At 49.1% G+C, this 25841-nt stretch overlaps 3 protein-coding genes across 9 annotated transcripts; 1 reads left to right on the top strand and 2 right to left on the bottom strand.

Moving 5' to 3' along the window:
• Positions 1-147: 147 nt before the first annotated feature.
• Positions 148-12346, bottom strand: ptprnb (protein tyrosine phosphatase receptor type Nb). 6 transcript variants are annotated; one of them, XR_003295384.1, is made up of 24 exons: positions 12014-12092; positions 9850-9900; positions 8442-8552; positions 8223-8328; positions 7998-8151; positions 7358-7733; positions 7093-7236; positions 6935-6969; positions 6463-6647; positions 5313-5399; positions 4720-4799; positions 4494-4558; positions 4024-4233; positions 3384-3659; positions 3095-3242; positions 2938-3011; positions 2783-2860; positions 2536-2655; positions 2148-2314; positions 1776-1829; positions 1509-1573; positions 1327-1400; positions 812-982; positions 148-310 (listed from the first exon to the last, which is right to left on the bottom strand). XR_003295384.1 is itself a non-coding variant. In XM_026301464.1 (23 exons), exons 1-23 carry the CDS (start codon positions 12090-12092, stop codon positions 911-913), a joined length of 2811 nt encoding a protein of 936 aa, XP_026157249.1. In that variant the 5' UTR covers positions 12093-12346; the 3' UTR covers positions 148-910. The 6 variants fall into 6 exon arrangements, 5 of the variants coding, with proteins under 5 accessions (XP_026157249.1, XP_026157250.1, XP_026157253.1 ...); XM_026301464.1 differs by having other exon boundaries at positions 148-982; positions 12014-12346; XM_026301465.1 differs by having other exon boundaries at positions 148-982; positions 3384-3644; positions 12014-12346.
• A 712-nt stretch (positions 12347-13058) lies between these two features.
• Positions 13059-18771, bottom strand: dnpep (aspartyl aminopeptidase). Of its 2 annotated transcripts, none has more exons than XM_026302262.1 (15): positions 18670-18771; positions 18207-18297; positions 17093-17181; positions 16895-17008; positions 16676-16801; positions 16451-16575; positions 16199-16283; positions 15999-16106; positions 15744-15821; positions 15585-15665; positions 15038-15198; positions 14703-14742; positions 14505-14606; positions 14073-14240; positions 13059-13830 (listed from the first exon to the last, which is right to left on the bottom strand). In XM_026302262.1, exons 1-15 carry the CDS (start codon positions 18673-18675, stop codon positions 13780-13782), a joined length of 1425 nt encoding a protein of 474 aa, XP_026158047.1. In that variant the 5' UTR covers positions 18676-18771; the 3' UTR covers positions 13059-13779. The 2 variants fall into 2 exon arrangements, with proteins under 2 accessions (XP_026158047.1, XP_026158048.1); XM_026302263.1 differs by having other exon boundaries at positions 18587-18733.
• A 1697-nt stretch (positions 18772-20468) lies between these two features.
• Positions 20469-25666, top strand: desmb (desmin b). The gene is made up of 9 exons (XM_026301854.1): positions 20469-21043; positions 22233-22293; positions 22540-22635; positions 23043-23204; positions 23518-23643; positions 23740-23960; positions 24365-24408; positions 24616-24704; positions 25158-25666. Exons 1-9 carry the CDS (start codon positions 20469-20471, stop codon positions 25197-25199), a joined length of 1416 nt encoding a protein of 471 aa, XP_026157639.1. The 3' UTR covers positions 25200-25666.
• The last annotated feature ends 175 nt before the right edge of the window (positions 25667-25841 follow it).

Genomic DNA, 25841 nt, shown 5'->3' with positions numbered 1-25841 from the left:
GGAAGGTAGCTTGTGGTCAAGCAGCAGCAGATGGATTTTGGTGCCAGAACCAGGTGTTCTCTGCAATGCAGAGACAGTTCTACATAGGAGACACCTGAGTGCTTTAGGTCTGGGTGAGGGTTTAAAACACAGAAGGTGACACGCTGATTGCAGCACTTACACGGAAAAATTTATTGTCACAGATACAAAATAGTTAAAATTTTTTATAGACGAGCATAATTGTTTTTTTTATTTCTTTTTCTGACTTGCAGGTTTACAGCAATAAATCCAGTGACACGATGCGGAGGGCACAGAAAAGGATGTCGGTTTTCTGCAGGGAAAACATTAACACTTCACATGAGAGAATCCAACAATTCACGTTAAGGAGCCTTCAGATGCTTTTTTTTTTTTTTTTACTTTTAGGGCAACAGTGAAAAACTGAAGCTCAGCTCATTCAGGACTTTAAAACCCTCTGCAGTCCATCTGTTCATGTTTTATTTTTAATCCCACAACTTCTGATTTCTTTCATAAAATGTAGAGATTCATATTCAGAGATTACACGAAGAATAAAATCAGTTCCATTGTTAAACTATATTTTAGTTTTTTTTCTGTAATTGTCTGGATTGATGTGTAGAAATACCACAGTTTTTATAATTGAGTACTCCACAATAACTATAAATGAATATTCACTCCAGAGGGATTTAAAGATCCTGACGGGACCTGCAGGTTTCACCTTTTAATGCAGTTTATTGAAATAACTTCGGATCAGCTGTGGATGCAGCACCGAGGGTCCCTGAACACATTAATCCTTCCCCTGCCTTTGTGACATCACCTTTGTGTTTCGAGCATCAACAGGAAGAGAAGCACAGCGTCGTTCTTCATCTCGACAGTCAGCATCAGCATCATCGCAGAGAGGGGGCGGGAACTGGTTTCACTGGGGCAGAGCTTTGAGGATAGCGTTGACCTCCTCAGCGACGGCAGTCAGAGCGAACTCAAACTGGTCCTGGAGTCGAGAAGAACCGAACTTGTAATTACCAGCTAAAGCACATTTTAACTTCTGGTCCTTCAAATATTTGTTATTTCTAACGTGGTGACAGTGCAGACCTTTGTTCTTTACGATCCAAAAACAGAACTGTTAGTGATACGTTAATGGCACGTTAAAAAGCATCTTCATCCTCTTTATAATCTCAGTTAATATAAAGTTCCAGATAAATTTTCTGAAGCAAAAAAAAAAAAAAAACTTCTACTAAAGACGAAGTGTAGCTGAAAACTTTCTGCTCAGGGTTAAAGAGAAATTTTGTTTGGGTGTAAAAAAATGAGAAAACCCAGAAGAAACGGAGCCCTGACCTTGGTGCGGACCATCCCTGGCCTCTGGTCCCGGACATGCTCCAGAGTTGCAGCGATGTCGATCTCCTTCACACCTGCACGACAGGTGTGACACACACTTTATATACTATGTCTTTACTCATGCATGTATCTGAAGGACTTTGCACATTTAATCTTTAATGTGTGAAAAGCACAGTTGAAACCTTTAGCCATGCGGTTCAGAACCATGTCGATCAGGATGTACGTCCCGGTCCGACCTGTCCCATCGCTATGGAAACAGCAGCAGCAAATTTGATTAAATAATGTCAGTTGAAATAAACCTGATTAACAGAAACACCTTGAGAATCCATCTGGCACGTTTCAAACCAAACTAAACTAAAAACAACAGAAATAACTGAGACAGGACTGAAGGGTTCTCAGAGGATTAAACACTGCTGGATATGGACACAGAGCCAGATGCTGGTGTTTACCTGCAGTGCACGATGATGGGGCAGGAGCGTCCTCGGTAGCACTTGTTGACCTTTCTGAGGACACAGAAGTGAAGAGCAGGTCAGAGCCTGGGAAACATGAAACTCTACTGGGAGATCTGGTTCAGCGTTCACTCAGACAGAATGCTGGGGTGGGTGGGCACAGACAGAGGATCTGAAAACTAAACCAGGCTCTGCTCACCTCCTGCCTCATTAAAACATTCAAATGAACCTGAGAACTGCAGCCAAGTTAAATCAGCAGCAGTGGACGTGAAGTGAGAAGTGAGTTCCTTCTTCCTCAGTAGGACTGACGTATTAAAATGTATGAACACAAGCAGGGACGTCTGCTGCAGACGCAGGGACTCAAAAAAGTACCTGCGGAAGTCCAGCAGCGGGCGTGTGGAGGTGGGGATGCCTTGAGCCGGCCAGCTCAGGAAGTGGAACTGAGTGAGCGTCCGGGTCTCCTGCGTCTGCACGTTCTTCAGGTAGAAACTTCTCACCAGGAAGTCATTGCACCAGATGTGCTCCGACACCAAGTTCACCTGAGCGAGACACAATGAGACGCAGTTGCTGCAGGACACATGATGAACACATTTTATTTTTCCCACAGGCCAACATCACCTGTGAGTCCGGACCTGGTCTGAAGTCCAGTCGCTGCGTCTTTCCTTGTTGCAACAGCAGCTAGCTAATTAGCAGAATGTATTTATAGGCTTAGGGCTGCTAAGGGTGATGCTAATGTGAGCTCAAAGATCCTTCCTCTCACCTCGTAGATGTGGTACAGAGACGAGCCTTCGTCGGGCCAGTAGCGGTCACACTGTTTCTCTCCGTCCTCCACCAGCGCCGTCATCATCACGATCACGGTGCAGCCGTTCTCCCACACCATCTGCCAGTAAACAAAAAACGTCTGCACTGAGGCCGACAACATGGCCGCTCCACGTGCAATGACCCAGAGTCTGCTCACCTGACCGGCAGGTGCGCTCCGACCTGCAGATGAACAGGCAGCTACTCACCTGCCAGAAGTCGGAGATGGTGTGCGACAGGGGCCCCTGGGTAGCGATGTAGGCCGGCATCCGGGGGTCGTGCTCGATCTAAAGGCAGGAAGTGAGAGGTTAGAGGTCAGATCAGATCCAGACCGTGGCTGTGAAGTCCAGAGGCGGGGACTTACTATCGTGCTGGCGTTGATGTAGTCGGACCGTGAGGGGTTGATCTCCGCTCTCAGCTTCACCCTCGAGTGGTCATCTGAACAACAGCACAGCATGAAAATCACCTTTTCCACTTTTTTGCAGCAACACAACCTGAAATGAACGTGGATCAGGACTCACAGGGGACGGAGTCGGGGCAGCGGTTCTTCTTGGCGTTGGCGTCGCTCTGAGCCACAGACACGGCGCTGGGCTCGGCCTGGTAGGAGCACAGAGCCTCCCACTCCTTCATCAGACGGTCCTTGTTCCTCAGGTGGTCCTCCATGTACGCCTTCAGGGGCAGACGTTGTTATTGGTACAGACTGGACATTGTGTGCAGAGCTTTATGTGTCTTTAATTGAGGGGCGCTAATCAAACTCATCAGACAGGTGAAAAACACCTCAGTGATCACATGACTTCAAGCGGGACTGACCAGTATCATATGTCCGGTGGAAATGTCCATGTTGGCCTGGGCCGGCTCCTCGCACCATGAAGGCGTGCTGCTGTGGGAGCTGGGGCTGGGTTGGGCTCCATCGCTGAACTGGGACGAGACGCTGCTCACCCTCGAGTCGGTACCGCCCCCTCCCGCTGCTCCCCCGACACCAGCTCCTCCACTTCCTCCCGCCGTCGCCCCTCCCACGGCACCGAGGGCGGCAGCTTCCAGGCGTCCGAAGGCGCCTTTGGAGGCCATGTGCTGGCGACACAGGTCCTGGTGAGCCAGTTATGCATGCATCATGTTGTTACACTGCTCTCTCCTTCACTGTAATTAAATCTTTATGTTGCAGTAAATGTTGGACCACTGGAACAGCCAGACCCAGTCCTGCTTCCTGCTGAGCTGAACTGTCCAGATAATGGACCCCAGTCTTTTCCAACACTGCCTTAATACATACACAGTTTGTTGGAAGGACTCAGCCCAAGCTGGGACACCTGGAGGAACCGTTTGCATCCATGTCTAAGGCTTCATTTACCTCAGCTGCTGAAAGCTGACGACATGCAGCTACTTGATGGTTAGAATCAGTTTTCATCAAGGTTAAACAGCTCTAGGACTCTGTCAGTGAACACACATGAGTCACCTGGTACTCCTGGTGGCTGAAGCTGCCCCCCTCCGGTCCCAGACCCAGCTTCTTCGCTGCGAGCCGGTGGGCGTGGTGACGCAGGCAGGCGACGGTCATGGCCGCAACCAAGATGCCGCCGATGCAGGCCATGGCCACCAACGTGGCGAACACCCAGCGGGGGCCAGGTTGGACTCTGGTCGCCAGGGGCAGAGCCTTCCCATCATTCCTCTGTGGCAGGAGACAAGCAGCAGAAATGCAGAAATGTTTTAGAAAGCCACTGTGATAGGAAGTAACAAGTAAAAATGAAGGACAGGATGAGCACCTGAGGAAAACAACGTGTGTGAAATGTGTTTGATCAGTAGATCACTAGAAGTGATTATTTATTTATCTATTCAAACGCTTGGCACTGCTGCAGTGACTGCACATGGAGCACCACTCCTCCACTGTGCTGCCTGCATCCAATTCATGGGTCCAAACAGCGCCCCCACCTGTCCAGCTCCGCTCTGCAGCATCTTCAGACCCGTCTCTGACTCCAGGACCTTCTTCTGTGCACCTGAGCACAGAAAAGATAAGCTCAACACGGGAACAAAATCACGACAGTCCACTGGTTTCAGTCTCTGCCTGAGTTCAGGCCTATCAGACCCACAAAGTGCAACGTTTAATGAAACTTGGTTCCAGCACCTGCAGTTCCACAGGTGACATACAGAGGCATACCTGCTTTCTGCGCCACGTCAGCCGCCGTCAGGTTCTGGGAGTTGGGCCTGATCCTGAAGGAGACGGCAGGTCCAACAACACTGCAGAGAACAAACCACAGAAGAAGATTCACAGGTGGGTTTTAATGCACCAACTTTACGGCAGAAATTAGATTCTCTGCTTGTTTTAATAATTAAGTCCTGAATGTTCTTATTTTGAAGCCGTAACATGTTGTTCATTCACTGTTCTTCCATTAAAACATTTTTATTTCTTTGACTCTTCACACACTTCAGCTTTTTATGAGTTCTGAAACGTGTAAATATTTTATTAGAGCCTGATTTAGTCCTGCTGAGTGTTACACAGGTTTTTTCACACATTTTTCCTTTTCATTATATTTTTGCAGTTCAGTTTTTATTTTCATGTGTCTGTGTGTTTTCACGGCAGGCGGCCTCAGGAATGTGTTCGGATTTGAACTGAAAGAAGACGTGAGTTATTGTGATCATTAGTTCGGTAGAGTCCATGAAAACTGGATTTAACAAGAACGACAGGGAAGGTCAAAGGTCAAAGGAAGGATGAGCAGGTTCAGCTGTTGAAGCCGCAGTGGTTGGTCCTACCTGATGTCAGTGATGGCGCCGGTGGAGAGGCCAATCCTCTCTGACAGCAGCTCCAACAGGCGCAGCCCGTCGCCCAGACTGAGGGGGCTGCAGCGACAAAACACACACACACAGACAGACACACACACACAGACCAATGCTGCGTCCACATCACAGCTGCTGTTTTCAACCTGATGTTTCCAAACCAGATCAGTTCTCAGATCAGATCTGGTTCACCTACATATGTGGTCCTAGATCTGATTCCTGTCCGATGTGTGAGTGTGCGAGCTCCGTCAGAACGGTCAGATCAGAATCCATGTGGTCGTTTTAACGTCTCCCTCCTCTGCACATGTCGCCTGTCGTCATCGTTCAGTGTGGGAAACATCAACATGGAGGAGGGGGGGCAGTGGAGAGACCAGGACACTTCACATTGGTTGGACATTTATGGAGAAGCTCCTGATGGAACCAGACTGGAAGGAACATATGGGAACCCAGCAGCTTTGGAGGAAACTGTGCACAAATGATGTTGTTCTTCTTCACATGTCAGTTCAGTCTGTGCATGGTGGCAGTTTAGGAGCTCAGGGGCTTCACACCTGGTCCATGTCCCTGACTGACATGGATCAAACAGCAGGTCTGATGGAAACAGCAGGACGGTTCTGTGATGTGGACTCAGACATAAACACACACAGATGCAGCAGCTGTGGAAGGAAAACTCAGGTCCTGTACTGAAGTAGAAGCAACAGGACTTTGAAAATACTGAAATACATGAACTCTTTAACTGCCCTGCTCAGACAAAGCACCAATTTTCTAGCAGTTTAATATTTCAATAACAACAAACCATTGTTAGGGTTAGACCCCAGAGTTCTTTAGTGTAGGGCACATTTGGTTAAAGTAAAATTACTCATTCTGTTTCTGTCCTCCTTTCCTTACCCTCAGCAGCTGATCTGACGTCCAAACTTTTCACTGAAAACACTTTTTCCACAGGTCCCCTCAGAGTATTTTAAAACTTGTACTGCAGTATTATGTAGTGCAGTGTTTTGTACTGCAGTATTTTACACGGATTTCCTGCTGCCTGTACATTAGTGAAGAATCTGAGGCCTCCTTCCACCTCCTGACCTCTCATCCAAACAACTCATTCATTCATGTGTTAAAACGCAGTGAACTCTTGTACCTCTGGTTGGTGACGATGTACCCCAGCGTCCCAGTTTGGCCCAGTGTGTCTCCAGTTTGGCCCAGTGTGTCCTGGCTGGACTTAAAGGGTGGTGCCTTCTTCAGGTGGCCCACTGGTTTCGGGGCCTTGGCGGTGGAGGGGGGACCCTCGGGGCCAATGTTGTACGCCATGGAGCCCTCAGAGACCTGATGACGTGAACACACGAACGTAACCAAGTACATTTATCGAAGTACTGTGAAGTACTTTGAGTTGTGCTGTGCCAATGAGACGTACTACAGAAATACTGCACTTATTACTTCACATTTACTTCACAGTTTAACAGAAAAAATGAGTCATGAGTTTAATAAATGAATCAAACCAAAAACTTTAGCTCCAACTCGTCTAAACCATCGTATTACAGCCATAACTTCTCTGCTTCTGTCATGCTCAGTCTATCGGTCATTAAAGTCCTGAACTTCAAACACAGTCTCACCTTGGTCCCTGTGGCCGCTTTGTTTCCATGTTGGTCTGGGTTGTAAACACAAACAACAATCCATTTGTATGTGTCTGGACACAAACGCTTACAGATGTGTTGCTTTAGCATCTTAATGTGTCTTCGCTGTGGGAGCCACTAAAACAGGTCGGACTAACCTTTGTTGGGTCTGAGGCCGAAGGAGCTCTCCAGCTGCAGCTGCTTCAGAGCGGCCGGCAGGTTGTCTTTCTGCTCCGGGGACAAGTCCTTCAGGTCCAGGCCGTAGTGCTGGAGCAGCAGAGCCAGCCTCTGCAGGGAGCGCTCTGAAAAAACACAACATCCACTTCCCTTTACTTTCCAGCGCCACCCTGCAATGACTGGAAGGACATAGTCCTGTCCTGCCTGTGGTCACTCTCTACATCCCCTCTTACTATTTTCTCTCACCGTCCAGGCCCGCCAGGGTGTCAAACTCTTTCTGCGCCTTCTTTTCTGCCTGCTCCTGCTTTCTGAGCTGAGACATCTGGGAAACGTAGTCCTCTCCATAGTCCAGTGGGAAATCTGGCTCCGGGAAGGAGGACGAGGGAAACCCTGCAGCCGATGCCACCGGCCCTCTGTGGCGGGAGAGACTCTGCACAGGTGAGGAAGAGGAGGATGGGGAGGTGAGGTAAAAGGACACCAGGTCCTGGAGAAGCTGCTGGTCTCGGTCCAGAGAGTTTCCTCGGGCCCTGGAACGAGAGGGGGCTGCAAGGAGTTGGATCGCTGGATTGTCGTCCAGGGAGTTGAGGGAGCGCTCCTCCTCCTCCTGGTGTCCGTACTGTTGCTGCAAAAACATAAACGGCGCACACACCTGAGCGTTTCCTGTTCTGACCTTTCAAAGTAAAAAAAAAAAGAAGTTTCAACTTGATTTTACCTCTGAAGTCTTAAAATGTGGTCTTGTTGAAACCAGCACAGAGAGAATTTACTTTAGGTCATTTTTGATTTACAGGGCGGATGATTTAACTGACCAGAGCAAAGATCAGAATATGAGCAAATTTAATCAATCAGCAGCTGAGGATCAGTAAAACATAAAACATATTTCCCGTACCTGGTGGTAGGTGTACGGGTCCAGCAGGGGCGTCTGCATGTGCACTGAGGATCGGGATGGGTCAAGGATCATGTAGTCCATGTACTGCTGCATCAACTCAGGGTCGGCTGGATCCTCAGGCCCCTGAAGCCTCCGCTGACCCGGGGCCAAGAGTCTGAGAAACCGAACAGGTCAGTCATCCGAACTGATGATGGTACCGTTTGTTCTGTGCTGTGAGTTTCTTACTGTTTGGGCGTCTTCTCATCAAGTTTGGACAGGGAGCCCACGGTGGGAACGTGACTCAGCTCTCTGCTGATGATCGCCTGAGTAAGGTCATCCCTCCACGTCAGACCTGCGCAGCCAGAGAACGACAGAAATATCAGATGACCTTTTATCTGGTCTCTAAAGAAATGACTTCCATTTCCCTGCTTTGAAGACTTTAATGTTGCTGTAACACAGACTCACCTTGCACCATCAGGTCTTTGAGGACGTCCTGCAGTCTGCGCAGCACAGGTACAGACACCTGGTACTGGATGTGCTCCTGGTGAGGAGCCTGGCACTGTCCGAACAAACCATCTGCAACAAGCAGTACACAGTTAATGTTAATGCTACCAAACCAATAGGTTAGCTTTAGATGCTAACACATCCAGAAGGAAGAAAGCCCCATGTGGATCCAGTGTGAGTCCTTTGGCTGCTTTGAACGCTCTCCATGTGAAAAAGCCAAAGCCATGTTAACCCTGGTTGTTGGTCTTTCTTTGTCCCACTCTCTCTGTGCTAAAGAACGCCGCCTCTTGGCTCTGGCAGCCACTGGTTCCCACTTTGAGCTGCAGAGACTCCTCCATGGCTGCTGTTGGAAACCACTACTGGCTTCTTCTGACCTTGGCCAGGTGGCAGGGGGGGCTCATTGACGGAGCGGACTTTGTCAACACAGGGTAGAGAAGCTGGAATAACAGCAGAAGGGCTGTAGGTAGCAGAGAGTCCTGGGGGGGTCGTATAGCTGAGAGACACCAGGGCCTGGATCTACAGAAGGACCAGTGTGTGGGTGGACATCTTTCTATGGATGTTGTGAGGACCATGTTCAAGCCAGAATCAGATTTAGGCCAGAATCACATTCAGGCCAGAACCAGGTTTGGGTTCAGGTCTGGAGGATATCATGTGTTATGTCCTCACAAAGATAGAAAGACCAACGTGTGTGAGCTGTGGTGAGTCATCTCACACGTGGGAGACACACGGTCGCCAGGCAAGTGATGTCACTGTTGTCATAGAGACGAGCAGGATGAGCTGTGATTGGTTGAGAGCTGTGGACGGAGGGAGACCTTGTTTACGTTGCTCGGTGTCACTTCACAGATGGTCCGGGGCGGAAAACAGGCGGACTGACTCGGTCGCGGTCACGTGTCTCTGCAGACACATATGACGTTTCACCTCCTTTGTGAACGTAACAGTGATTCACTTTATTAAAGCGTTTAACACAGATTTCTGGTTCCTGCACCTGTTACTCTCACATGTCAGCACACGGCATCGTCAAGCCGTCGCCATGACAACCGAGCATCTTGTGTCCGTAGAAACGGGGAACGAAACACAGAAGCGCATCAATAATACAGCCTCAGACCCCGTGCACGCTCGCACACGTGCACGCTCTGCTAACGACATCCTCATCGCGTGTTACCAGGCAGGAAGGAAGCGGCAAACCCGCTGTGGGACTGTTGACGGCCTGTTGTCGGCGGCCGGGCTGTTTGACGGAGAGAAGACGCGTGGCTGCTTCCTGTCATGTCTTTCTTACAGCCTTTACTTCTCCAGCCCAACCCTTAACCTGCAGGCTCATTTCTACAGCAGCCAGTTTTATTTCCGTCACTGTGAAACCAGCATCACTCACCGTCGCTGCACAGCTGATCTCTCAGACACAGCTTCTTCTCAAACAAACAACCTGCAGAAACAAAACGACAGAAACAGTGAAAGAATCTGAACATTAAACTTAAAGTAACAGTCAAACTCTGCTCAGCCTGCAGAAACCTGCAGCACAGGAACTATATTTACAGGTTTCTGCAGCTAAATGCACCATTATGAACTCAGGGAACCACAATCACCGGAGAACTCACTGTTCCAAGGCAGATTTTACATTTCCGTCACTACATTTCTGCCTTTTGTTATTGTTATTTTTCTGAAGCAGAAATGAATCCAGACCTTAGACACTTCTGTAAAAATACGGTTTAACACTGAAAACCGAGGGCTGAGGGGGGACTGCCTGTGCTGTGGAGGGTTTCGAGCGTGTGTCGTCCTAATGTGCTGCAGGCCCCCGAACAGGCCGTTCTGTTTGCGGTGGCTTGTCATTAAGGCGTCACATGACCCCCTGGACTATCCTGTGAGGTCCAGACAGCACAGCGTCTGAGCAAACATCCGGTGTCTGAAATTCAAAGTTTGACGAACTGATTCTGCTGCTGCAGCTCGTCTTCTTTCTGTTTCCAGTCAAACCAGTTGACATGTCCTCACCACAGACGGACTACAGACGTCAATCTGCACACCGACACTATCAGGATCAACCAGAACTCCTTCACTCTGACACTCTGTTTCTCTCACACCATGATCTTAGCTCCAAACCCACAGAACTGCTTTCCTGAACCTCTGTAACGTTTCCGGCTCGGGGACAACCACACTGTGACACGAACAGGCACAGGCTGAAATCAGGCTGCAGGTTCATGGGTCTCAGATAAAACCGCTCCGATTGGCTCATAAACCACAACAGTCTGCAGGTCAGTGTTCAGACTTTCTTTCTTCTATCTACAAAACGACAGGAACAAACTGCCCATTCAGCACAGAGACTCTCCGTCCTCCACACGATGACTAATCCCCGTCCTCTCTCCTCCGCCCACACAGCCCATCCTCCCTCGTCTGTTTCTAGAAGCAGCCTCCTCTGCTACCACTGGCCAGGGCCCACATCCCAGTTCACATGTCGCTTTACGGAAATGAAACAGGACGACAAACCCCAAACACAGCGGGACGTTACAGTCCCTCACGTTCCCCTTTTTACCTTAAAGGTGCAACATGAGCAGACGAGCCGCCAACACCGAGCCAGACATTTGCCAAACGGATCAGTTTCTGAAACTGAGCCGCAGGCAGCGAGGCTCCAGACCCCCAGACCCCCAGACCTCCTCAGTCCAGAGACCTTTCACTTTTTAACGGCGAAGCTCAGGAATTGAATTAAAGAAACAAAGACGAGCCTCAAAGTCCTCAGGTGTCCAGAACCTACAGAAACACAAGCTACAGATACCCAGCGGTATATAAAGTACTTCAAATTAGAAGTATATAAGGTAGTTAACGTCAGCTACCCAGCGGTATATAAAGTACTTCAAATTAGAAGTATATAAGGTAGTTAACGTCAGCTACCCAGCGGTATATAAAGTACTTCAAATTAGAAGTATATAAGGTAGTTAACGTCAGCTACCCGGCGGTATATAAAGTACTTCAAATTAGAAGTATATAAGGTAGTTAACGTCAGCTACCCGGCGGTATATAAAGTACTTCAAATTAGAAGTATATAAGGTAGTCAACGTCAGCTACCCGGCGGTATATAAAGTACTTCAAATTAGAAGTATATAAGGTAGTTAACATTATACTCCTACTTTCGCCTCCTAACATGTTTATTCACATCTGCACCAAACACCCCGAAACCCAACAGACCGACAGACCAGGACTCAAACTGACCAGGACTCAGACACGACGCGCTGTCATTGTTTCCATCAGTGACGTTAATAAATAATATTTACTTCATGTTATTGAGACCACGGGCCAAACAAGGCCCCCTTATTACGGCTCCTCAGAAAACCCGGGGACCAAAACCAGAATATGAGAACGACCTGCAGGTTTTCAACCTCCCAACATTTCACACGGCAACAGGAGACAAGTCGCTTCCAACCTGAGAAAACCGCGACCTGTCAGCGGGAAGTCGTGATTTACGCGCAGCCAGGGCGCAGTGAGTTCACTAACGGGGAAGTGCGTCCGTCTCCATCCGCGCTGATCCGATCCGATCTGCGGGGTCTTACCGTGTCGACCGGCCGCGCAGAGGCGGCAGGAGGCGGTGAGGAGGAGGCACAGAGCCGCCCAGAGCCGCGGAGACCTCATAGTACATCCAGCATCCACCGGAGACAGGAGGGGAGGACCGCCGCCGCTGCGATTCTAGCAGCTCTCCATCTCTGAGGAGAGGCTGCTGGGGCTGGACTGGACCTGGACTGGACCTGAGGCTGGAACTGCTGACGGAGCAGAGAGGGGCGAGGATGGAGGAGAAGGGAGGGCTGGATGGAAACCCCGGGCAACAGGCGCCACACGGAAAACTGGTGTTTACTACAGGAAGCAGTACCTTTTCTGTAGTACTGCATAAAATACACATCTGCCACAGGAAGCAGTACCTTTTCTCTAGTACTGCATAAAATACACATCTGCCACAGGAAGCAGTACCTTTTCTGTAGTACTGCATAAAATACACATCTGCCACAGGAAGCAGTACCTTTTCTGTAGTACTGCATAAAATACACATCTGCCACAGGAAGCAGTACCTTTTCTGTAGTACTGCATAAAATACACATCTGCAACAGGAAGTAGTACCTTTACTGTAGTACTGCATAAAATACTGGTAAGCTACAGGAAGTAGTACCTTTACTGTAGTACTGCATAAAATACTGGTTAGCTACAGAAAGCAGTACCTTTACTGTAGTACTGCAGAAAACACACATTTGCCACAGGAAGCAGTACCTTCACTGTAGTACTGCATAAAATACACGTTGCACTTGAGTTCTACCTGTTGACGCGGCTGAAAACATTTATAAAATCCTGGTTCTGTCCTGGTCACAAAGAACCTCAGTGATCTGGTTTTCAACTGGTCACCAGATCCAGAGATTTGTTTCTGGTTCTTGTCCTCGGGGTCCAGCTGTCACTGCTGCCGTCGGCCTCTAACCTGAACCAGACACTTCCAAATGGATCCTGCCTCCACCAGAACCTGTTCCAAACTTCACTCCCCAAGAAAAAGTCTGCAGTTGGATTAGAAACCTGAGAATTCAGTTTGACAGGTCTGAGTTAAAGATGAAGAGACAGTTTGAAACTCAATCAGTTTTATTGATTATGTGCATCGATGGTTCGTTGTATAATAAATCAAAGCTTCTTCTAACACACGTCTGCTGCAGGTTTTACCCCAAACAGTTTCCTCTGAATATTTCAGTCTAAAAGGACAAAACTACTGTTTCAGTGATTTGGACCAGTCCCTGCACTCTCACCTGGCTCCTCGTGCTTTAACCCTTTCAGACACACTGGCAGCTCTGCCTCAGGTGTGTTTCAGTCCTGGACTGGTTCCTGGTTCTGTTCCTTCTGACCAAAGCACAAAGCTCATTTTTGGTTCCATCAACAGGACAGAACTGGTTCAAACTCCAAAGTGTTTTCTAAGCCAAAGCTTCTCCTACAGGCTTTATTTTCGCTCTATTTGTGCCTCTGGGACCTGGTTCAGGTTCTTGCTGCTCGTTTGGACTTTACTAGCTGTAAAATGGGAGGGCTGGGGGTCAGGGGTTAACACTGGGGAGGGTCAAACTTTCGGTGACACACTGGTTTTTCCCTCAGACAGAAAGAAGAAAACACTGATCAAACCCAGAAAAGTTGTTAAAGTTTTATGATTTCCTAATCACAGTTTCAGATCACTGGGGGTCTAATTACAGCGGCTGAGCTTTGTGATCAATTTGAGCATCAACATTGTCTGCATCAGTGTGTCGCCTCCTACAGCAGCTGGAAAACAGACACGTGATCCTGTGGCCCCGTCCTCGTGGCTCTAGTCCACAACCAGCGAGCTCCTGACCGTGGGGAACAGCTCGAAGAATCCCTGCAGGAGGAACCAGACGGCAGTTTAGGACTTGGCAAACCACAGACTCCTGTGGACGGGTGTTTTTATAATCGATGAACAGTTGACAGTTCACCTCATCTCCACCGTCCAGTTTGAAAATCAGACCAATGACAGAAGTGAACTTTCCACCTGTGTATCAATGTTATTAAAAACAGTAACCACAGGCCGACCCCCTGAAACGTTTTACCGCCCACACTGACAAACTGATCTGGACTCTGTACCTTGAAGAGGGTGGTGCTCTGCAGGATGCTGGAGGTGCAGCACATCTCCCTGATGGAGTGCATGGACAGCTGCGGCGCTCCCAGGTCGACCACCGGGATGCCGAGGCGTGAGGCCAGGATGGGTCCGATGGTGGTGCCGCACGGGCTGTCGTTACGGACCATCACGTCCTGCCGAAGGAAGAGGTCAGAGGTCAAACACAGAAGCCGGCAGAACCAGGCCTGCAAACTAAGTTTAAATGAACAGACTGATCTGTCGCCACGTCGGGAACGTCTTCGTAAAGTCAGGATAAAAAGTTGGACTGTGCTGGAGAGCAATACTTTGATTTCACACGTCGTCAGCGTCAATGTCCCCGCTGTACACACGAACGTTCACCTTCTCACATCTCGTGTTCACGTGAACACTGCAGCTACCATCACACTAACACAACGTACCTGCAGGGGCACGCCGACCCGGCCCGCCACCTCTCGAACGACAGCGGCGGTGACGGCTGTGGTGGCGTAGCGCTGGTTGCTGTTGAACTTGATCACTGGGCCCTGAGACAAAAGACGAAATGGAAAAATGTGACCGAGGACAGTACGAGATGATAGAGCACCATGCGGTCAGGACGCAGATGAAATAAACGTGCTCACCTTGTGGAACGCCGGGCGGTGGTTGTCCTCATGCTTCTCCCTGAGAAAACAGTTGCTGTGTTTTTTAATAGTTTTTGGACAACGGTGGTCTACGGCACAGACCGATACGCTGATGAGTGATGATGGTTTCATGAAATCTGGAAAACTTCTTTAACCATTAAATCATGTAAACAACGTTTCTCAACAAATCTGATTTAAAAAATTTCTTAAACTTTATCGACAATGATTTAAAATGACTCCAAAACTCCATAATTTAAACAATATGATGCTTAAACGTTAGTAAATCAATTCCAAATATCTTCACATCGTTTCCTGCTGTGGTAACCAACACTGACTGGTAGTTGGGGTGCACGGCGTGCGCCATGTCAGCGCTGATCATGAAGGAGCGCGGCGCCGCCTGCTGGAAGGCCGTGAGGTTGGAGCAGGAGGCGGCGAGGCGGGTGAGGATGAGCTCCGTCAGGTTGGACTGAGCACCCTGAGCGCTCTCTGAGCCCACCTGCAGGACACACACAAACACTCATCTGTTCCATTACTGTTGTTTGTTTCACCAAATGGCAGAAAATGAAAAGTCTGGTCAAAATCCAACAAAATCACAGGTTCCAGTTTCCAAACGACTTAAAGCAGCAAAGCCTCAGACCTGGGATTGAAATGTTAAAAGTTCTTTTATTTTTTTACTTTTGAGTTTGATCATTTTATTTATATATTTTTTGATTATATTAGATCATTTTATTCTACGGAGCAGTCCGACAGGGCCGTGGTCACAGGACTTTAATTCATATCGTCTGTCAATGAAAACTGGTGCGTCGATGATCAGGTCGCCTCCTGCTCAGTCACTCGCTGCACCGCATTCGAGCAGGAGCTCAGTTTGTCGCGGGCACTCACCTCTTCGTTGTCGTACAGTGTGACCATGCGGATGTTGGGATCTTGGGCCAGAGAGTCTCCAGAGCACGACTCCATCAGCCCCTGAGACAGAAGCAAAGAGTGAGGAACAGGCACTAACGTCTAATATCTGCAGGAGCTTTACGTGGCTGCTGATCTGACCTGCAGGGCGCAGTAGCAGCTGTGCAGGTTGTCCAAACGGGGAGAGTAAATGAACTCTTCGTACACGCCACCCAGCACCTGCACAGACCACAGAAGAAGAATGCAGAAACATGGAGCCATTTGGAGTTTCTCCTCATTTTAACATCTGACAGGCTGAAGCCGAGAACAGTCAGGAAGCGTCTGCATGTTGGCTTTCACACAAACATCTGGCAGCTGTTCTGTGCAGAAGTTCCTAAATGTGTGACGGGAACTCACCGCCGGCTGCGTGTCGGCCAGACACAGCTCAAAATCCAGCAGAGCTTCAGGCTCGACGCCCAGCTCCGAACACAGCAGCTTCACCAGGGCTGGGTGGTGCTTCTCTGCCTGAGGAGAGAGAGAGACGCGTCACAGGAGACAAAGCCGTGCACTCAGGATCAGGAAACAGGTAGAGCACCTGCCAGAAAGTGGGACTTTACTGTGTTGGCAGCACAGGAAGCGTCTCCAGAGGATGAACATCCCGTCTCCAGCTCCTCCTGGACGGTGGTGCCGATGATGGGCACTCTGTCACACAAAAACAAAAACAAGGAGCTGTTTTCTGCCACTCTGAGGGACTGCTGATGAAAACCAGGCTGTCAGAATGAGAAGCCCTGCCTTTAAATAAACCTGTCACAACAGAAAATGTTTTTGTACTTTCTGCCCAACATCACAACACAAACATCAGTACTCACAGGTGGTTCTCCTTGTTGGGGCCAAACGAGTCATTGATGTCCCGCTGCAGATGGATGGCCAGGTGAGGGATCCTGAGCACAGGCCGGGACACGTGGACCAGCCGGTGGAGCAGCCTGCCGTCGCTCTGCAGGACGACACAGAAACATCCTGTTCTCATTCTTGTTCCGACTTTTCTACGGCAGCATCTGAAACAGCTCCTGCCTGAAAATCAACACTCGTGGTACCTTGACCATAACGCGGCCAGCGACGGTCAGATCACGGTCAAACCAGGTGTTCCAGATTCCTCCACCGTAGCACTCCACCCCGACCTGCAGACAGCCCTGCTTCGTCCTCTTCGACCTGGCCTTCACCTGAACAAACACACAGTGTCAAAACAAACACCGGGCTTGCTGCCCTCCCTCCGGTGTTCTGGTGAGTTCCGGTCAACGTCGAACCGCTCTCACCTTGAGGCAGGGGCTGTCTGTGTGGGCTCCGATCATGGAGAAGCCGTTCCCCGGCAGGTAGCGTCCGCCCACGGCGAAGGCGATCAGAGTGGAGAAATTCCTGGTCACAAAGTACTGCAGAGAGAGAAAGCAAGATAAAAGAGTTTCTCATTTCCCACTCAGGACTGAGCAGAATCCTCCTCTGGCTGTGTCGGTCACCTTGCTGCTCGGCCTGACGTCCCACTGCTCCGTCTCCTTCAGCTCGATGAATCCCGCCTGCATCAGCCGCCGCCTGCATTCTTCAACCACTGCAGGGAGAAGAGAATCAACGCTCTCATCACTCGTTTACTGGCTTTATGCTCTGCAGCTTGTTTGGACTGTGCAGAGCCTGTTTTTCACACTAATGTTTTCCCTCAACGTGAGGAAGAACCCATGCCAGGAACCACTGGCACTAAATGGCTTTTACCCTCCAATAAAAACTGTTTTCTTCTGCAGCCTTTCCTGACACCTTATTGTCAACCTCCGTCGTTAGCTGGCGGTGAAGCTGTGAGTGATCTTCATTTATTGATTTAGTGTTTATCTCAGAGCAAAGGTCAGACACATCATGGCGCTTCTGCGTCACCGGTATAAACTTCCATCTTATCTAAAGCTCAAAGTCGACTCTTAGAAATCTGGTCGGTCTTGTTTCTGTTTGTGGAATCAGATAAATGATAAATATCGACAGCAGCTTCAGCATAAAAGGCTTTTTTATCGAGACTGAGTCATAAAAGCACAGAATTAAATTTCCCTGCAAGCGTCAAACTAAATGTTCTGCTTCGCTGTGACAACAGGTGAAGCCTGACGAGATCCGTTTCAGCCCGACTCTGATGTCACGTTTAAAATGTTTAAAGGAAAACAAACATATTGAAAATAAAGTTAAGCTGCATCTTTCAGTTTATGCTGAATCACGTTTTCATCATTCAGCAGGTTCTGAAACTCATTTTAGTGACTAATGAGGCCTCGTTTGTCATTCAGGTAAATGCAGGTAAACTCGGGTAAATGCAGGTAAACCCGGGTAAATGCAGGTAAACTCGGGTAAACGCAGGTAAACTCGGGTAAACGCAGGTAAACCCGGGTAAATGCAGGTAAACTCGGGTAAATGCAGGTAAACTCGGGTAAACGCAGGTAAACCCGGGTAAACGCAGGTAAACTCGGGTAAATGCAGGTAAACTCGTGCAAATGCAGGTAAACTCGGGTAAATGCAGGTAAACTCGGGTAAATGCAGGTAAACTCGTGCAAATGCAGGTAAACTCGTGCAAATGCAGGTGAACTCGGGTAAACGCAGGTAACTCACCGTGGAAAGGAGACGCTCCTCTGTTGACAAAGTGCAGGAACTCTTTGGCAGCGGACTGCGCGGCGTCTCTGGAGCTCTTCATCGCCAAAAACTGAAGAAACAAAGAAAAAGGACAAAATTTAGCACCAGCTTCACAAACGCATCTGCGTGAATGACGCTAGTAGCTACACACGGCTGGTTCCAACTTCGGACACTAAATATTTCGGTCCCTCGTACTTCCACCAAACCTCCAAACCAACACCAGCAGGCTACCGGTTCCCAGTGTCACAGGACCGTGACCGGAACAGTGTAACGTGACGAAGCTGTTTCGCAAACTAACGTAAAAACCGGGCCTGCCCGATAAAGGAAGCCGGCCTGGTAGCCAACTCCTGCTAGCTGACCTGGGCTTTTTTCTTCCTCTGGTACCGGGTCCACGGCGGAAACACCGAGTCCACGGCGGCAGCGCGCGGCTTTATGCTCTCACCTGCATCAGCTGGACTTTGAAAGTAGGAAGCACGAGACCGACAGAACCGGCTCCCCCGCCAGCAGCGCACCGACAGCCCGCTGCCCACACAGCGACACCCGGTGGTCCGGCGGCGGAACTACAGAGACGTCAAAGCGACGTCGGGTCAGCGTTAGAGCAACGTCAGGGCTACGTTAGGACAACGTCAGGGCGTTGTCACGGCAACCTAAGGTCACGGCAAAACGAGAAGGTTCCTCATCAGCAATAATTAAAATAAAACGCTGAGCTGCTCTGTCTCTGACTTTGTTCATTTATTATCAGTAAAAACTAACTAATGACAAATCTTCATTGAACAGAATTAGTGTGGATTAATTATTACATCGTTAAATGCCCACTGACTCACCCGCAGACCCGTCCCCCTCCATCACCACAGGAACCAGCCTTATACAGCCCTGACCGCCGAGGGAGGAGGAGGAGAGTCAGGTGTTTACTTCAGCTGCCAGCCCCCGTCATCTCTCTGCTCTTGAGGAAGCTCAGGGCACTGAAACACATTCACAGTCTATTAATAGGCGACAGAGCAACTGGCCACAGTGGGAGAGTAATGGTTTTACTGGGGGGCTGTGCTCTGACAGGTCCCCAGCAGCATCCTGCAGAAACACACTGCACATCACTTCACCTGAGGGTGGATCACAATGGCTCAGCAGGCCACAGGCCCAGGGGGCCGCGGGGTCATGAGGGCCTGACACCAGAGAGTCATGGACTGAGGGGAGGGACTAAAGACAAGATGACAACAAAAACATGCAGAGCAAGAAAAAGCAGCACATATTTAATGAAACTGATGCTGAACGACTGCAAAGAGACACAAAACAGGTCGAACTGACCCAAACCGGCTAAAAACCAGCCCAGCTGACTACACATGATGCTCTTACTGTTTGGGAACGTGGGCCTCATCCTGCAGGCACATGATGAACCTCTGTGTCTGTCAGGAGGGGATAGTTTTCCTTTTTAAGGCAGGTTATGGAAGCTCGCCCCTGCCGGTGCCATCATTAACAAGCTGCGTCGCCTCACCATGTGGGGACGACGACTTGGAGCTTGGACAGCCGCCGTCTGCGCATCCTCACATCGCTATGGCCTGAGGTCACAGAGCAGGAGGAGCTTTTCTCCACAAACTGTGTCTGCACCTTTAAAATACAACATGCAACAGGCCAGTTGCTCAGACCAGTTCAGCTCTGCAGTTATTCTGACTCTCCTGTAAAAGATGTCTTCACTGCTCAATAAGTTTTACAGGCAGATTCCCCAGCATGCATTGCGTGAGTCCACAGACTCATCGGTTCTGTTAAACTGGATGACCAAAAAACGACTACATTTAAATTTAAGTAAGACAAATGTTTCTCACGAGAACATCTGGGATAAGCTCACACTATAATATTCTAGGAGATTTTAGCACATGGAGCACATTTTCATCATCTCACTGATCCTCTTGGCTGAGGATTTTATTGCTGCGTCCTCGTGGACCGGCCCACACAATCATACACAGACTTCATTGAAAAAGAGGGGAAGAGACAGAGGAGGGGAACATGAGACCAGGAGACAGAAATAAGAACAGGGAACGAATGGAAAGAGGGATGAAGGAACCAGGAAGAGAGAAAAGAAAGTGGGAGGACGAGGCAGAGAACGAAACCAGGGAGGGCAGTTCACAGGGAGGACGGGGTAAACAGGGAGGGAGGGGAGGGGGCAGCTACAAAAGGCCAGGGGCAGCAGGTTCTTCTTCAGTGTTCCTCTCTGCTGCAGCCCTCACCAGACTCTCCGTGTCCTCCAAGATGGCCTCCTTCAGCTCCTCCGCCCAGGCTGCGTCCTCCTACCGCCGCACCTTTGGCCAGGGCACCTATGCCTCGCCCTCCCTCAACCGTTCGCTGCTGGGCCACAGTGGTGGCACCGGGGGCCACGTCACCTCCAGGGTGTACGAGGTGACGCGTACCAGCTCCACGCCGGCCTACCGCGTCTCCTCCAGCTACTATGGCAGGCCACTGGCGACGTCACGGGCCTCCGTCGCACGCTCCTACGCCGGCATGGGCGAGACGCTAGACTTCAGCCTGGCAGACGCCCTAAACCAGGAGTTCCTGACCACACGGACCAACGAGAAGGCTGAGCTGCAGCACCTGAACGACCGCTTCGCCAGCTACATCGAGAAGGTTCGCATCCTGGAGCAGCAGAACCAGGCGCTGGCGGTGGAGGTGGAACGTCTACGGGGCCGTGAGCCAACACGCATCGCCGACCTATACGAGGAGGAGATGAGCGAGCTGAGGAGGCAGGTGGAGATCCTGACCAATCAGAGGTCGCGCATCGAGGTGGAGCGAGACAACCTGGCCGACGACCTGGACAAGCTCAAACTCAGGTGGGAGGAGCAAGGGAGGATGTGTGTGTGTGTTTCTTTAAGAACAGGTGTTAAGGTGTGTGTCAGTGGGTCTGTGTGTGTATGTCTGTTCAAGTCAGGGAATCTGCAGCTCCAAGTATGTGCACGTGCATGTATGAGTGTGCACATGCGGTAAGACACTGCCTTCAGGGACAGTCTGAAACCAGAGAGACAACATGTTCACACCTGCCTGCGCCGGATCACACGTGTGCACGAGACGATGCACGGACGTGTGGGAGACGAGCAGGTCTGAGCTCGACGTGTTTGTTGTGGTTTCACACCCTGAAACTAGTTTAAAGGACCAGTCCGCTGTTTCTGCATGTGTACGTTACAGCACAGGAATGAAGGGCAGTATTTCTGATTATTATATGATTCATACTTTTATACAATCAGTACATGACGCTGAAAATACTTCTTTACTTCAGTATTTTTCTCTCTTCACTGTTCAAACATCGTCTTACTTCTTCTAGTACAACTTCAATACAGTTAGAATGAATGCATGTTTCTCTGATACCTGCAGCACTACTGTGTCCTACTGCTGTTAGTGAACCAGCTCAAGTTGATTCAGACCCTGAATCAATGCATTCGGCTCCAATACCAGAAAGGTCCCAGAAAGGAAGGGAGCGCTGCTGCTCCTCCGCCTGCACACTCTGTGCACTTTGACTATAAAATTAATGGATGACTCATGTGAGGGCATGAGTCTGCCCAAAGTTAGAGCTCGTCACATACTGTGCATGTTTACACCGGGGTCTTCTATAAAAGGACAGGAACGAGCTCACAGGTCTGCGGCATCTCCCCCTCCCTGTGGTTTACACTGTTCTGCACAGAAACTAGTACAAATCAAGGTACTTGATTACAGGCTCTTCAGACACACAGCACTTTACTCTGAATCAAACGCTGCACTGAAGAATTATCTGTTCATGCAACTTCATATTTCAGAGGGACATATTCTACTTTTCACTGACAACGAGACTCAAAGAGCAGCTACTGTTTGTATTACGGTCTTTTTTAACGTAAATCAACCAGAGGAGGTTTCACTTTAATTAACGTCAGTTAGTAATTAGAAATGAAGCTGAAATGAATAAACTGTGCAGTTTCACTGTGGCACCAAGAGCGTTACTTTAGTCAGAGCTTCATCAGGAGCGAACTGATTATCTGTCCTGTCCTGCAGACTGCAGGAGGAGATTCTGCAGAAAGAGGAAGCAGAGAACAACCTGGCTGCTTTCAGGGCGGTGAGTGCTGCACAGCCTGATTTTGATCTGCACAACAAGCCTGCACACGCAGACACACACTGCGGTTTACTCTGAATCAAACGTTTCTGTTGTGGCTCATTAATCCTGCAGTAACTGCTTCATTGTCATGTGCACACTGGGTAAAGCCCTGACATTACCATGAAAACTACTCACACTGTTTGCTCAGTAGTTTTATGTTGACTGACTGTTCACTGGCAACGTGACTGACTGACCAACCTGCTGCAGGACGTGGACGCTGCCACTCTGGCCCGTCTGGACCTGGAGAGACGCATCGAGACGCTGCAGGAGGAGATCGCCTTCCTGAAGAAGATCCACGAAGAGGTTCTCTCCTCCGCCTCCTCTGTCTGTCTATGTCACTGTGTCCTGTTAGCAGTCAGATAAACCAGAGGTTACTACGGGGTATTTAGTCCTCTGGGGCAGATACTGTTGATCTGGGGGCAAAAAATGACGTGAGTGACATTCAGTCGATCTGAATGTGCAGCTGCACAGGTTAATGAAGAGTGAGAGTCATTGTGTTGTCATGTTTTCGGAGAGTTCAGAAAAAAAAACTATTGAAATGACACTTTAACTTCTTATGACATCATTAGTTTAGGTTTTCATCTTCAGTTTGTTTAGAAAAACATTTCTTCATTCAGTGGGCACAGGCAGCGTGTGTGTGTGTGTGGTTGGGGGGGGGTCTGTGTTAGCAGGTGTAGGAAGTGCACACTCACCTGAATGACGTTCTGCAGGAGATCCGCGAGCTGCAGGCCCAGATGCAGGAGACTCAGGTTCAGATCCAGATGGACATGTCCAAACCAGACCTGACAGCGGCGCTGAGAGACATCAGAGCGCAGTACGAAGGCATCGCGGCCAAGAACATCGCCGAGGCCGAGGACTGGTACAAGTCCAAGGTGAGAGAGAATCTTTATTACGCTATTGCATGTTGGGCTTTGAACCCTGCAGTGAGCTCCCATGGAACGTGGGTATCAGCTGCATGTTTGTACTGGACCAGCTCGTTAGTCTGACTGGAGAACCTGCAGAAAAATCTGATCAGACCACAATATTTGGACAGAAGAGTGAACTGAAGAGTCTTTTATTCTTCGCTCAGATCTGCAAAACTTCAACATTCATTTAATTTAAACATGTAAAGTTTCTGACAGATGCACAGAAACAAAAACCTTTGGATCTGGTGCTTACAGTGACCTTTGACCTTTGCCTCTGCAGGTGTCTGACCTGAACCAGGCGGTGAGTAAGAACAACGAGGCCTTGAAGCAGGCCCGGCAGGAGACCATGGAGTTCAGACACCAGATCCAGGCCTACACCTGTGAGATCGACTCGCTCAAAGGAACCGTACGTGGCACAAACCGCCTCTCGGTCTGATGCTCCTCTCTCTTTGTATCCGAGCTCCGTCCCACTCTGGACTCTTCTTCTCTTTAACAAACCCAGAACGAGTCCCTGATGAGGCAGATGCGGGACATGGAGGACCGTCACGGGCGCGAGGCCAGCGGCTTCCAGGACACCATCGCCTGTCTGGAGGTGGAGATCGCTAACATGAAGGACGAGATGGCACGGCACCTCCGCGAATACCAGGACCTGCTCAACGTTAAGATGGCTCTGGACGTGGAGATCGCCACCTACAGGAAGCTGCTGGAGGGGGAGGAGAGCAGGTGATGTATGAACACCTGGACCACATGAAGGAAACAGCGAGGGGGAAGTCAAACTGGTACTTTTTTCTCTACATGGTATTTTTTCAGCATTTTAGTTCTGGAAACCCAAAATAAACGAATCTTCCCTCTGGTCCTAGTGTCACAAGCTGTGAGTTAAAGATCTATGGAACCAGTGTAGAAAAATCAAGTGTCTTCAGGCTGATTAGTTTTAAAACCTGGTTGAACTGTAGCACAAACATCTAATTAATTTATCCAGAAGCTGCAGATTAATCACAGAATGCAGTACATTTACTCATGTTACTGTACTTCAGTACAATTCTGAGGCATTTGTACTGTTACTGCAGTAACTGAAGGATGAAAAAGGAAACCCTCCTTTATATTATTAAAACTTTCTGTGTCTGCAGGATCGCCCTGCCGGTGCCGACCTACTCCAACCGGAGTTTCCGAGGTACGATCTCACCCGCTGTTCCCTGAACGCACCACCAGAGGACTCTGCAGTGTCAGAATATTCATGGAAAGGGACTAATGAATAAACAGAAATGTGTCACCCTCAATCAGCTTAGTCCAAATAGACTTTAGAACTAAACATCAGCACAGCCTGAAAAACCTGCAGCGTTGACACTGATCAGTTTTTCTGCTTTTCTGACTGGGACAGAGACCAGCCCTGAACACCAGCAGCGCTCCTCTGAGATGCATTCAAAGAAAACCGTCCTCATCAAGACCATCGAGACCCGTGACGGAGAGGTAACGCCCTAGCACCAACACCGAGCTCTGGTTCTTGTTTCACACAATAACGCCAGGGTGTAGATACAGACTGGTTTTTGGACTGGGGGACCGGAGCAGCTGATGCTCCAGTGCTCACCTTCTGAGCCTGTTATCAGATTTGAAAATATGTGAGAACATCCCAGAGTAAACAACAACAACTGCCACAAGTGGAAACACGCTGCAGGCGCCAGGCATGCTGGGACATTTTGTCAACAACAGCTGCTGTGTTATCTCCTGTCTCTTATCGAGTCATTTCTGTGAGTTTTCATCTTTAGTGTAACTGATCCGAGGAGATCAGACATTTTTACCTGTTGCTCTTTGTGTGTGTGGTTACCTGGCCAGGTGCACAGCTTAGCTCTCACACAAGACCAGTCTCTCTAAAGATGTTTTGTACCTTTTGTGCGTCTCCTGATTGTTGTGTTCCTTCCCCAGGTCGTCAGTGAGTCGACACAGCACCAGCAGGACGTCATGTAAACATCTGCAAAAGAAAAAAGAAGAAAGACAACATCTGTCCCCCGCTGGGTCGGACAGATGAACCACAACAAGATGCACAAATAAAAGGACACAAAGACTTTACAAACTGATATTTCTGGCCTGTCCTATTCTGGTTCGTTACTGCAGTATGTGAGCCGAGAGCAGGGCTTAACTGTTTAACAGCTGGACACCACACTGAATATTTCAGCCTGCAATAGGCTGAAATACGAAATGCTGAGTTTTCGCACTAGATGAAAAGGAAAATAAAGTTAAAAGTTAAAGGTTTAAGTATTATTATCAACAAACTATTCAAACTTTATATTTTTACTTCCATGAAAGGTAAAAAGCTTCTGGTGCTGCATTCACTTCCTGTCACATAAACTGAAAACTCCCTCTGCTTTTGCTTTTTCTACCACGATTTGTACAGATGAATCCAAATCACATCAAAACACTGATTTTTCTGGTTGTGTTCTGGTTCTTTGCTTTTTTTCCAGGGCAGAGTTTTGTCCAACCAGCAGCATCATGAGAACAAAGTGAAGTGCATGTGTTTGTGTTTACCACAGATAAGACAGGACAAAGACGTAGGAGATTACTGAGCGTGTAGACACGGAGGTAGAGACAGGAGGGGAGAGCGTGCGAGGC

This window comes from Mastacembelus armatus, chromosome 2 (genome assembly GCF_900324485.2).
Source record: "Mastacembelus armatus chromosome 2, fMasArm1.2, whole genome shotgun sequence".
Classification (NCBI taxonomy): domain Eukaryota; kingdom Metazoa; phylum Chordata; class Actinopteri; order Synbranchiformes; family Mastacembelidae; genus Mastacembelus; species Mastacembelus armatus.
This window is presented reverse-complemented; position numbering and strand designations above follow the sequence as displayed.

Coding starts and splice junctions, on each gene's coding strand:
- ptprnb (XM_026301464.1), bottom strand. CDS start 12,092: ATGAGGTCTCCGCGGCTCTGGGCGGCTCTGTGCCTCCTCCTCACCGCC. Junction 3,012..3,094: donor CTGCCCCGACTCCGTCCCCT/GTGAGTCCTGAT, acceptor GCTGTTGTTCAG/ATGACCACTCGAGGGTGAAG. Junction 1,574..1,775: donor CCCATCATCGTGCACTGCAG/GTAAACACCAGC, acceptor CTGTTTCCATAG/CGATGGGACAGGTCGGACCG.
- dnpep (XM_026302262.1), bottom strand. Junction 15,666..15,743: donor GCTGCTACTGCGCCCTGCAG/GTCAGATCAGCA, acceptor CTTCTGTCTCAG/GGGCTGATGGAGTCGTGCTC. Junction 13,831..14,072: donor AGAGCACCACCCTCTTCAAG/GTACAGAGTCCA, acceptor TTCCTCCTGCAG/GGATTCTTCGAGCTGTTCCC.
- desmb (XM_026301854.1), top strand. CDS start 20,469: ATGGCCTCCTTCAGCTCCTCCGCCCAGGCTGCGTCCTCCTACCGCCGC. Junction 22,294..22,539: donor ACCTGGCTGCTTTCAGGGCG/GTGAGTGCTGCA, acceptor AACCTGCTGCAG/GACGTGGACGCTGCCACTCT. Junction 22,636..23,042: donor TGAAGAAGATCCACGAAGAG/GTTCTCTCCTCC, acceptor GACGTTCTGCAG/GAGATCCGCGAGCTGCAGGC.